The 13122-nt window shown below is 43.9% G+C and overlaps 1 protein-coding gene across 1 annotated transcript; it reads right to left on the bottom strand.

Annotated features, from left to right (window-relative positions):
- Positions 1–1918: 1918 nt before the first annotated feature.
- On the bottom strand, positions 1919–6411 carry LOC124261484 (nascent polypeptide-associated complex subunit alpha, muscle-specific form-like). The gene is made up of 4 exons (XM_046695804.1): positions 6352–6411; positions 5848–6187; positions 3564–5600; positions 1919–3021 (listed from the first exon to the last, which is right to left on the bottom strand). Exons 1-4 carry the CDS (start codon positions 6409–6411, stop codon positions 1919–1921), a joined length of 3540 nt encoding a protein of 1179 aa, XP_046551760.1.
- Positions 6412–13122: the final 6711 nt, after the last annotated feature.

Below are 13122 nucleotides of genomic sequence, written 5' to 3'. Positions count from 1 at the left end.
GAGTTCGACACAACCGGGAATTCGACACATCTAGTTCGAGACATCAGGTAAAAATAATGATACATGTAAGGGGACCGCGAGATGAGTTCGACACAACCGAGAATTCGACTCAACCGAGTTCGAGATATTGGGGTTCGACTGTAAACAAAAAAGAATGTCTCGTGGAGATACGTTGTAAAAGAACGCAAGGTTTATGAAAAAAAGTACGTACAGAAATAAATTATGAAACAAGTAAGTAACCAGACCAACGAATAATCAACAATTTTAAGAGATATCATGAGATTAAGTCCACATCGGGTCAGCAGTAGTACAAGTCTGTGGACAAATGTCCTGAACATATCACAATCGAATGTCGAATGCCATGACGAAAGAAGCACATGCTCCGCCCCTGAAGGGCCCAGGTTCCATGCTTGGATATAGATATGGTTATAGCCGCCTTCTAGAAACGTGGTCGAACCAAATGTGTCTACGCCTGTACACAAGTTGCAAACAAGTCCACACATTTGTGCACTGATACCATCTACTCTTACCTGTCAGAACTAGTGTTTACTTTCTGTTTTCACCGGTTGTGTGTTTTCACCGGAATATTGCCTGACCTAACATCCCACCATGCGCCTGGTGAAGTTCAGAATTGGCAAAATACACAGTCAAATTTGTCTGAGTCACTCAGTGAAAGGCACGTGTCCTTGTTCCACTCCACGTAAATGACTGATGCTATCGTGGATATAAGTCTGTACGTTTAAGCCAGAAGTGAGGAAAGTGATTCATCAACCCAAGTGACATAACCCTGTTCTGTTATAATATCCATTGAAAAGAGCAGTATTACTCACAATCGACCTCCGGCTGCTACAATCAACTTTACAATCACCTATGCAATTGCCCTATTCGATATTGCAACAACAGAAAAACCTACACATGTTTCATAACAACGTGATTCTATACAATGATAAAAAGTCGCTCTAGTTTCAGATGTACACACTCATTAAGAACATTACAACAATAAAGAGATAATGGCGAGAGCCATCAGAAGTTGAATGAGAACATTACCGTGCTTTCATGACGTTACACGTGACGTTTCGAATTGGATGTGGGGGTAGCCTAGTGGTTAAAGCGTTCGCTCGTCACGCCCTAGACCCGGGTTCGATTCCCCCCGCAAGCCCCCTCTAGATCCGCCCCTACCTTGGTTCTCATTCGCAATGGAAAGTGCGAGATAGACTTCTGTGCTCAATCACTTGCCATTTCGTCACATATGAAACCATATGAAACTTATATTGGTGGTAGGAACATTCATAGGTCGTTAACAGCGGTTATTTGACAGTATAAACAGGCACTGTATTCCTGCATCCAGATGCTCAAAAGCAAGGGAGTTAACCCAAGAGTCTCTGTGAATGCAACATGGGCTGTTGCCAACTATGGGAGAGCACAACTGTCTTTTTTAACAATATAGTACAATTTGTCCTTTTTCCTCAGGACTAAACGGGACAGGTTTTAAGTTTCTTACAGTAGTGAGAAAACGTGTAAATGTTGCTGAATTTGTTGTTTTGCCATCGTCATCGGCCCGGAATATATGGCTGTAGTTCTTGTGGAACTGATCTTGTAGTAGACCTTGACTTTGATTGTTCTGGGAGCAAGCGCGTGAGTTATCCATTTCATTGTGGTTGTTTAAGGTGCTCAGACCTGCATTAGGTGACGTTTCCTGAGATAATACTGACTGTCTCAATGTGGGTGTGGCCAATGTAGAATCATATTTCTGAGAAAGGACATATTGCCCATGTACAGGTCTGTGATTTATAGGATCCAATAACCTCAATTCTGCATTCGAAAACGTTTCATCAGAATAGGACGAATTCTAGTTGAACGGCGCCCTGTACGTATGGTTTTCTTCGCTTCAGAAAGATCATCGACCATTGACCATGGATCACCACAACCTTGACCGCGAACACGACCACGACCACAACCACGACTCAATCCAAGGACAGCAGATGATCCATCCATTTTCTACAGATGATCGGAGTGGAGTGTGTATAGGCAAAGCACTTATGTTGCTTTGCCCAAGGTTAACCTGGCATTGATTGCTGGAGCTGGAAGAAGCTGAAACTGTATTTGTTGCAGGTATTGCTTGATTCTGGATTAGAGACGAGTTTCCAGTAGATTTCGTGGAGGGTGCTGCTGTCGGGGATGGTACAGCTGGGACAAGTTGCACAGGAGAAGACTGTTGATCACCACAACCTTGACTACGACTTCCCAATCCAAGAACAGCTCCATTTCCTACAGACGATTTTCTATTGCTGGGCGGAGTGTGTACAGATGGGGGACTTGTGATGTTTTGTCCAGGGTTCACTTGGAGTTGATTGCTGGAGCTGGAAGAAGCTGAAACTGTATTTGTTGCAGGTATTGTTTGATTCTGGATTAGAAACGAGTTTCCAGTAGATTTCTTGGAGGGTGCTGCTGTCGGGGATGGTACAGCTGGGACAGGTTGCACAGGAGAAGAGTGTTTCAAAGCACTGGCAACACTGGTATTTGTTGTAGGTATTATTTGATTCTGGATTAGAAACGAGTTTCCAGTAGATTTCATGGAGGGTGCTGCTGTCGGGGATGGTGCAGCTGGGACAGGCTGCACAGGAGAATAGTGTTTCAAAGCACTGGCAACACTAGTATTTGTTGCAGGTATTATTTGATTCTGGATTAGAAACGAGTTTCCAGTAGATTTTACGAAGGGTGCTGCTGTCGGGGATGGTACAGCTGGGACAAGCTGCACAGGAGAAGACTGTTGATCACCACAACCTTGACCACGACTTCCCAATCCAAGAACAGCTCCATTTCCTACAGATGATTTTCTATTGCTGGGCGGAGTGTGTACAGATGGGGGACTTGTGATGGTTTGTCCAGGGTTCACTTGGAGTTGATTGCTGGAGCTGGAAGAAGCTGAAACTGTATTTGTTGCAGGTATTGTTTGATTCTGGATTAGAAACGAGTTTCCAGTAGATTTCTTGGAGGGTGCTGCTGTCGGGGATAGTACAGCTGGGACAGGTTGCACAGGAGACGAGTGTTTCAAAGCACTGGTAACACTGGTATTTGTTGCAGGTATTATTTGATTCTGGCTTAGAAACGAGTTTCCAGTAGATTTCACGGAGGGTGCTGTTGTCGGGGATGTAACAGCTGGGATAGGTTGCACAGGAGAATAGTGATTCAAAGCACGGGTAACACTGGCATTTGTTGCAGGTATTGTTTGGTTCTGGCTTAGAAGCGAGTTTCCAGTAGGTTTCACGGAGGGTGCTGTTGTCGGGGAAAAGCTGAAACTGTATTTGTTGCAGGTATTGTTTGATTCTGGATTAGAAACGAGTTTCCAGTAGGTTTCACGGAGGGTGCTGTTGTCGGGGATGGTACAGCTGGGACAGGCTGCACAGGAGACGAGTGTTTCAAAGCACTGGTAACACTGGTATTTGTTGCAGGTATTATTTGATTCAGGTTTAGAAACGAGTTTCCAGTAGATTTCTTGGAGGGTGCTGTTGTAGGGGGTGGTACACCTGGGACAGACCGCAAAGGAAAAGACTGTTGGTCACCACAACCTTGACCACGACCACAACCTTGACCACGACTTCCCAATCCAAATACAGCTCCATTTCCTACAGATGATTTTCTATTGCTGGGCGGAGTGTGTACAGATGGGGGACTTGTGATGGTTTGTTCAGGGTTCACTTGGAGTTGATTGCTGGAGCTGGAAGAAGCTGAAACTGTATTTGTTGCAGGTATTGTTTGATTCTGGATTAGAAACGAGTTTCCAGTAGATTTCACGGAGGGTGCTGCTGTCGGGGATAGTACAGCTGGGACAGGCTGCACAGGAGACGAGTGTTTCAAAGCACTGGCAACACTGGTATTTGTTGCAGGTTTCATTTGATTCTGGATTAGAAACGAGTTTCCAGTAGATTTCACGGAGGGTGCTGCTGTCGGGGATGGTACAGCTGGAACAGGTTGCTCAGGAGACGAGTGTTTCAAAGCACTGGCAACACTGGTATTTGTTGTAGGTATTATTTGATTCTGGATTAGAAACGAGTTTCCAGTAGATTTCACGGAGGGTGCTGCTGTAGGGGATGGTACAGCTGGGACAAGCTGCACAGGAGAAGACTGTTGATCACCACAACCTTGACCACGACTTCCCAATCCAAGAACAGCTCCATTTCCTACAGATGATTTTCTATTGCTGGGCGGAGTGTGTACAGATGGGGGACTTGTGATGGTTTGTCCAGGGTTCACTTGGAGTTGATTGCTGGAGCTGGAAGAAGCTGAAACTGTATTTGTTGCAGGTATTGTTTGATTCTGGATTAGAAACGAGTTTCCAGTAGATTTCACGGAGGGTGCTGCTGTCGGGGATAGTACAGCTGGGACAGGCTGCACAGGAGACGAGTGTTTCAAAGCACTGGCAACACTGGTATTTGTTGCAGGTATTATTTGATTCTGGCTTAGAAACGAGTTTCCAGTAGGTTTCACGGAGGGTGTTGTTGTCGGGGATGTAACAGCTGGGATAGGTTGCACAGGAGAATAGTGATTCAAAGCACGGGTAACACTGGCATTTGTTGCAGGTATTGTTTGGTTCTGGCTTAGAAGCGAGTTTCCAGTAGGTTTCACGGAGGGTGCTGTTGTCGGGGGAAAAGCTGAAACTGTATTTGTTGCAGGCATTGTTTGATTCTGGATTAGAAACGAGTTTCCAGTAGGTTTCATAGAGGGTGCTGTTGTCGGGAATGGTACAGCTGGGACAGGCTGCACAGGAGACGAGTGTTTCAAAGCACTGGTAACACTGGTATTTGTTGCAGGTATTATTTGATTCAGGTTTAGAGACGAGTTTCCAGTTGATTTCTTGGAGGGTGCTGTTGTAGGGGGTGGTACACCTGGGACAGGCCGCAAAGGAAAAGACTGTTGAACACCACAACCTTGACCACGACTTCCCAATCCAAGAACAGCTCCATTTCCTACAGATGATTTTCTATTGCTGGGCGGAGTGTGTACAGATGGGGGACTTGTGATGGTTTGTCCAGGGTTCACTTGGAGTTGATTGCTGGAGCTGGAAGAAGCTGAAACTGTATTTGTTGCAGGTATTGTTTGATTCTGGATTAGAAACGAGTTTCCAGTAGATTTCTTGGAGGGTGCTGCTGTCGGGGATAGTACAGCTGGGACAGGTTGCACAGGAGACGAGTGTTTCAAAGCACTGGCAACACTGGTATTTGTTGCAGGTTTTATTTGATTCTGGATTAGAAACGAGTTTCCAGTAGATTTCACGGAGGGTGCTGCTGTCGGGGATGGTACAGCTGGGACAGGCCGCAAAGGAAAAAACTGTTGGTCACCACAACCTTGACCACGACCACGACCACGACCACGACTTCCCAATCCAAATACAGCTCCATTTTCTACAGATGATCTTCTATTTCTGGACGGAGTATGTACAGATGGGGGACTTGTGTTGGTTTGTCCAGGGTTAACCTGGCGTTGATTGCTGGAGCTGGAAGAAGCTGAAACTGTATTTGTTGCAGGTATTGTTTGATTCTGGATTAGAAACGAGTTTCCAGTAGACTTCTTGGAGGGTGCTGTTGTCGGGAATGGTACAGCTGGGACAGGTTGCACAGGAGACGAGTGTTTCAAAGCACTGGTAACACTGGTATTTGTTGCAGGTATTGTTTGATTAAGGTATAGAGACGAGTTTCCAGTAGATTTCTTGGAGGGTGCTGTTGTCGGGGATGGTACACCTGGGACAGGCTGCACAGGAGACGAGTGTTTCAAAGCACTTGCAACACTGGTATTTGTTGCAGGTATTGTTTGATTCTGGCTTAGAAACGAGTTTCCAGTAGGTTTCACGGAGGGTGCTGTTGTCGGGGATGTAACAGCTGGGACAGGCTGCACAGGAGACGAGTGTTTCAAAGCACCGGTAACACTGGTATTTGTTGCAGGTATTATTTGATTCTGGCTTAGAAATGAGTTTCCAGTAGATTTCACGGAGGGTGCTGCTGTCGGGGATGGTGCAGTTGGGACAGGCTGCACAGGAGACGAGTGTTTCAAAGCACTGGTAACACTGGTATTTGTTGCAGGTATTGTTTGATTCTGGATTGAGATTAGACAGAGTTTCCAACGAGTTTCCGGGGAGTACAGTAGATTTCTTGGAGGGTGCTGTTGTCGGGGATGGTACACCTGGGACAGGCTGCACAGGAGACGAGTGTTTCAAAGCACTGGTAACACTGGTATTTGTTGCAGGTATTATTTGATTCAGGTTTAGAGACGAGTTTCCAGTTGATTTCTTGGAGGGTGCTGTTGTAGGGGATGGTACACCTGGGACAGGCCGCAAAGGAAAAGACTGTTGGTCACCACAACCTTGACCACGACCACAACCTTGACCACGACTTCCCAATCCAAATACAGCTCCATTTTCTACAGATGATTTTCTATTTCTGGACGGAGTATGTACAGATGGGGGACTTGTTTTGGTTTGTCCAGGGTTAACCTGGCGTTGATTGCTGGAGCTGGAAGAAGCTGAAACTGTATTTGTTGCAGGTATTGTTTGATTCTGGATTAGAAACGAGTTTCCAGTAGACTTCTTGGAGGGTGCTGTTGTCGGGAATGGTACAGCTGGGACAGGCCGCACAGGAGACGAGTGTTTCAAAGCACTGGTAACACTGGTATTTGTTGCAGGTATTGTTTGATTAAGGTATAGAGACGAGTTTCCAGTAGATTTCTTGGAGGGTGCTGTTGTCGGGGATGGTACACCTGGGACAGGCTGCACAGGAGACGAGTGTTTCAAAGCACTTGCAACACTGGTATTTGTTGCAGGTATTGTTTGATTCTGGCTTAGAAACGAGTTTCCAGTAGGTTTCACGGAGGGTGCTGTTGTCGGGGATGTAACAGCTGGGACAGGCTGCACAGGAGACGAGTGTTTCAAAGCACCGGTAACACTGGTATTTGTTGCAGGTATTATTTGATTCTGGCTTAGAAATGAGTTTCCAGTAGATTTCACGGAGGGTGCTGCTGTCGGGGATGGTGCAGTTGGGACAGGCTGCACAGGAGACGAGTGTTTCAAAGCACTGGTAACACTGGTATTTGTTGCAGGTATTATTTGATTCTGGATTAGAAACGAGGTTCCAGTAGATTTCACGGAGGGTGCTGCTGTCGGGGTTTGTGCAGCTGGGACAGGCTGCACAGGAGACGAGTGTTTCAAAGCACAGGTAACACTGGTATTTGTTGCAGGTATTATTTGATTCTGGATTAGAAACGAGTTTCCAGTAGATTTCACGGAGGGTGCTGCTGTCGGGGATGGTACAGCTGGAACAGGTTGCTCAGGAGACGAGTGTTTCAAAGCACCGGTAACACTGGTATTTGTTGCAGGTATTATTTGATTCTGGATTAGAAACGAGTTTCCAGTAGATTTCACGGAGGGTGCTGCTGTCGGGGATGGTACAGCTGGGACAGGCCGCACAGGAGAAGACTGTTGAACACCACAACCTTGACCACGACTTCCCAATCCAAGAACAGCTCCATTTCCTACAGATGATTTTCTATTGCTGGGCGGAGTGTGTACAGATGGGGGACTTGTGTTGGTTTGTCCAGGGTTCACTTGGAGTTGATTGCTGGAGCTGGAAGAAGCTGAAACTGTATTTGTTGCAGGTATTGTTTGATTCTGGATTAGAAACGAGTTTCCAGTAGATTTCTTGGAGGGTGTCGCTGTCGGGGATAGTACAGCTGGGACAGGCTGCACAGGAGACGAGTGTTTCAAAGCACTGGCAACACTGGTATTTGTTGCAGGTATTATTTGATTCTGGCTTAGAAACGAGTTTCCAGTAGGTTTCACGGAGGGTGTTGTTGTCGGGGATGTAACAGCTGGGATAGGTTGCACAGGAGAATAGTGATTCAAAGCACGGGTAACACTGGCATTTGTTGCAGGTATTGTTTGGTTCTGGCTTAGAAGCGAGTTTCCAGTAGGTTTCACGGAGGGTGCTGTTGTCGGGGGAAAAGCTGAAACTGTATTTGTTGCAGGCATTGTTTGATTCTGGATTAGAAACGAGTTTCCAGTAGGTTTCATAGAGGGTGCTGTTGTCGGGAATGGTACAGCTGGGACAGGCTGCACAGGAGACGAGTGTTTCAAAGCACTGGTAACACTGGTATTTGTTGCAGGTATTATTTGATTCAGGTTTAGAGACGAGTTTCCAGTTGATTTCTTGGAGGGTGCTGTTGTAGGGGATGGTACACCTGGGACAGGCCGCAAAGGAAAAGACTGTTGGTCACCACAACCTTGACCACGACCACAACCTTGACCACGACTTCCCAATCCAAATACAGCTCCATTTTCTACAGATGATTTTCTATTTCTGGACGGAGTATGTACAGATGGGGGACTTGTTTTGGTTTGTCCAGGGTTAACCTGGCGTTGATTGCTGGAGCTGGAAGAAGCTGAAACTGTATTTGTTGCAGGCATTGTTTGATTCTGGATTAGAATCGAGTTTCCAGTAGACTTCTTGGAGGGTGCTGTTGTCGGGAATGGTACAGCTGGGACAGGCTGCACAGGAGACGAGTGTTTCAAAGCACCGGTAACACTGGTATTTGTTGCAGGTATTGTTTGATTCCTATTTAGAGACGAGTTTCCAGTAGATTTCACGGAGGGTGCTTTTGTCTGGGATGGTACAGCCGGGACAGGCTGTAAAGGAGAAGAGTGTTTCAAAGCACTGGTAACACTAGTACCAGCGGCTCCCTGTGGTCCATTTCTTCTGTTTACAGACATGGATTCATCAACAGTTCCATCTCTGTACTCGACAAGGTACTCGGGATAGCACTGATTTCTCTCAAATATAACAAATATTGAAGGGTTGTCAATATCGTTGACGCAACAATCGTACAACACGTGGCCTTTTCTCGGTGGAGGCCTCCTGTAGCTGCTGTCTCCCAGTGTGTACTTTCCAACAAGCACTCGGGCTAGGAACATGTACCTGTCTCTGCCTTTGGTGTAACAGTGACTATACTTAGCGTCACGGGCGAAGTACGCCCCCTTGCCGTACATCGTGGCGTTCTTGCCGCTGACTCTGAAGTCAAAGTTGTTGATGCAGATGTTGTTGACCACGTCTAGAGTGTCTGTGCCGTGGAAGAGTTGTCGCTGGTCAATGCTCTCAGTGCTATGAGACATCTGAAGTGTCCTCTTCATACTGAAACATCATATGTATATTTATATAAGTGATTTCTCAGCGTTTTGCTTATACATCTACGAAACATATTTTTTGTGGTACATTTTAATGAACACATTTTGCAAACATCTCTTAATTCAAGCAGAATGTGGTCTGAAGATTAGCCCAGCATTTGTTTCGTTCAGAACTAAATATGATATCAGTAAATGGAATGTTTCATAAGACATATTCATACACACAGGATTATGATGCCACGTAGAAATACACTACAATGGGTAAAGTCTGTCACAGTAACAATACATAACAGGCCCTAAAACAAATACGAGTGTTCAGAAACAAGTAGATTGCCTTGATAGTGGCAACAGCCTTAAAGAGTGTTGGAGATTTGTGTAGTAATATTGCAAACAGGACAACGGGTACCCACGGATATCCAAACCTGAACGTTTTCGGCGGTATCGAACCCACATATTGGATAACATGTACCCACTCATACCTAATCAACTAGATGACTCGAACCTAAACGTAACATAGATAAGATTTGAGACACTAATCGACTTGAATCTGTGTTTCATAAAATAACGCATAAGTAGTTTCACACTGTCAACTTTGTCTTCCACACTCGACTTCAAGGACAATCTGACACCATGACTTATTTGGTTATTTGTTATCTCATCTGACTGTTGTCATGTTCCCAGTACAGTACAGACTGTCAGATAAGGAATAAAACTACAATTTCAGATACTGATTGAGTTTATCACAGACATTGGTGGAGTTTATTGGTTGATTGGTTTTAATAAACTAAACCATATAACTTATAAAGGTCGGTGTAAATGTTGATTAATGAACGACACTGCTTTACAACAAATATGTATGAGTCCATATTTTTGTGGGGGTTCTCCAAATCTGGGCACAGGTCACCCAAATGACGGACAAATGCAACAAAGACAGTTGAAGGGCGGGCTTGACATTTTATTGGGGTACGAATGGGTTTTTTTCTCAACTGGGCAAATCGCAATACTCGTTTTTCTCAACCAGCCAAGAAGAATTCGTTACCTGACGAAACGATGTCGGCCCTCCTGAAAATTAGGTTGGAAGGGTGAAACTACTATCGGCGAAGACAGATATAGTTTACAAGAACTTCTGTCAGTTTACTGCCAGTGATACTACAGCCTAGAACAAAATCCACCGCCATGTAACTTGGCTTGACAGAAGGTGAGGTGAGGTGATATTGGGGTTTACGTCGTGCTTGAGAATATTTCGCTCATATGACGACGTGCATGCGTGTGTATGTGTATGTGCGGCTGCTTGTACTAGCCCAGACTGAAGCTGGTTCTATAGTGCTAGCCCACTGAGATACCATGCCGCAGTGAAGCATGAATACCCCACTCAGACACATTATACTGACCCCGAGCCGACCAGTCCTTGTTGTACCCATTAATGCCGAGTGCCAGGCAGGGAGCAACAAGTACCATATTTTAACGTCTTTTGGTATGACGCGATCGGGGATCGAACCCGGGACCTTCCGTTCTCCGGGCGGATGCTCTAACCACTACACCACGGAGGCGGTCGGCTTGACAGAAGCTAACGTTGACGTGTAGACACACTATTGCTGGTATATATATTGCATATTCTGTATGTACATGCTTAATGTATGGAACACCTCAATACTTTACCTGAGGAAATTGTGCCAAAGTAAAGCATTCTGCAGTCTGTATACTCGCTGGCCTTGACATCTATTCGCTGACAGAGTTTTGTAGATGGATGACATCACAGTGGTAAATTCATAGGAGCTTGTATCCAACTCCACTTTTTCACTGTTCTGATAACAGTCAAGCGGAGCCCAGTGCGAGGGGACGTCAGTTGGTGGTGGCGTCGCCGGGGACATCAATAAACTGGAACTGAATAACAGTTCTGGAAATTACCACGTTCTCGTAATACTATAATATCATATATGTCTTTGTGCTGCGCAAGTGGACAGAAACAACGAAATGAAAACAGTTTCGCAGAGGTCAAGGCTATTAACTGTTTACATTGAAGTGACAAGGCCAGGCAATCGTTTTTCGTGCAGAATTTAGCACGTGTGAGTGGCCAAGTGCGAGTGAGGTAGACTCGATTGGATATGAATAGTGTTCCGTGGGATTTTCGTGGAAAATTCATTATCGGAGCCTACATTATTTTGAAATTACCCAAAACCAACGGAGAGAGTAAACCTGTATTTTGTTATATGATGTTTTTCATACCACTCGTTTATCCGAGGTGATCATCTGAATCCTCGAAAACAAGAACAATAAGACGGAATAATAGCACTGTAAATGATTCTAAATCAATCCAAAGCCAGGGGCTGTGGGGTAGCCTAGTGGTTAAGGCGTTCGCTCGTCACGCCGAAGACCCGGGTTCGATTCCCTACATGTTTACAATGTCTGAAGCCCATTTGTGGAGTCAATCCATGTTAATTAATATTTAGATCCTAATAAAGCCATCTTCATCTTAGTGTAGAATTTTTAAAGTATTTCCAGAAAGATTTAGGAACATGGGTGTACAGATAAATCCCAGAAGTGCTTACCAATGATAAATTACGTTTAACAATTAACCTAGGCATAATTACATGTATACCTAAGCCGGGTAAAGATAGGACATTGTTAAAAAAACTGGAGACCGATTACACTCTTAAATATATTATATAAGATATTAAGTTCATGTATTGCAAAAAGACTCAAATTAGCTTTACCAGCTTTAATACATAGAAACCAAACAGGATTGATATCAGGTAGATGTATAAGCGACAATATTCGTTTGTTGAATGATATTATTTTTTAAACTAACTTAAGACAACAACGTGGCCTTCTGGTAGTAATTGACTTTGAAAAAGCATTTGATACTGTTTCGAATTTTTTATAGTAAATGTGTTAAAAAAGTTTCAATTTGGAACAAATATAATAAAATGGATTCAAATATTAATTAATAATAATCGATCCTGCGTGCCTCAGAACGGCCATCTTTCCCCATTTTTCAATAACAAAAGTGGTTGTAGACAGGGTGACCCGATGTCCCCATATCTGTTTTTATTAGTCGCAGAAATATTGGGGATAATGATCAGACAGAATAAAGAAATCAAAGGTATTGTTTTACATGATAATGAACATAAGATGGGACAGTATGCGGATGATACAGAATTGTTTTTAGATGGGTCCGAAAATAGTTTACAGGCAGCAACAAACACTCTAGACTCTTTTCACAAAATGTCTGGACTAAGAATAAGTAATACAAACACAGAGGCCGTATGGTTAGGCTCTATGGCAGGGTAGTGGAGGGGCTAGTAGTTAATTTTTGTAACCAATACTAATTGTATTCACTATTGTGTATGTATTCAGAAAAAACCATGGTTCCATTTTTTTCTGTTTGCTATAAGTGTAATTGTGGGATAATTGAATATGAGTTCCCAAAATTGCTTGCGACTCCATTTCGAGAAAAACATGTTTACATAAACCTATTACAACATAGTCATGTAGCATATCCAAAGGCAGCTTATGATGCATGATATAGAGATGACCACAAACTATGCTTATAATTTCAATTTGGTGACATAAAATATGACATAATCATAAAAATAAATCAAATATCATCTTTCCTTCATCGGACCCCAGCATTGTAAGTATTGACCTATATCAATGGAAACCATTTACTCAATTAATGTATTCTCCCATTTGATAATATATACTACCATGACACACTTATGTAGTAATAATAGTACCCAGGTAAGGTTAATGTGACTATCATATAGTCGTACACAAGTGTCAAATCGGGCCTACCAGTACAGTGAGAATTGACACACTGACACTCGTGACTGGGTAATTAAATGACAAATGACATAAAGCCAAATCTGCAGTCAATCTAATTTAAATGTATTAATACATTTGAGTTACAAATTACATCACAGCGAATAGATAACTACACATTACAAGTGTTGTAT

The sequence above is a fragment of the Haliotis rubra genome, unplaced genomic scaffold (genome assembly GCF_003918875.1).
Source record: "Haliotis rubra isolate DU_JTF1 unplaced genomic scaffold, ASM391887v1 Scf8, whole genome shotgun sequence".
In the NCBI taxonomy this organism is placed as follows: domain Eukaryota; kingdom Metazoa; phylum Mollusca; class Gastropoda; order Lepetellida; family Haliotidae; genus Haliotis; species Haliotis rubra.
Note: the sequence above shows the minus strand (reverse complement) of the source record. Positions and strands in the feature narration are given on the sequence as shown.

What these genes read in the sequence shown, in the direction of transcription:
- LOC124261484 (XM_046695804.1), bottom strand. Translation starts at nt 6,411, where the DNA reads ATGGAGCTGTATTTGGATTGGGAAGTCGTGGTCAAGGTTGTGGTCGTG. An exon ending in CCCCGACAACAGCACCCTCC is followed by an intron (nt 5,601 to 5,847) that starts GTGAAACCTACT and finishes AACCTGTCCCAG; the next exon opens with CTGTACCATTCCCGACAACA. An exon ending in TGGTCGTGGTCAAGGTTGTG is followed by an intron (nt 3,022 to 3,563) that starts GTGACCAACAGT and finishes AACCTGTCCCAG; the next exon opens with CTGTACTATCCCCGACAGCA.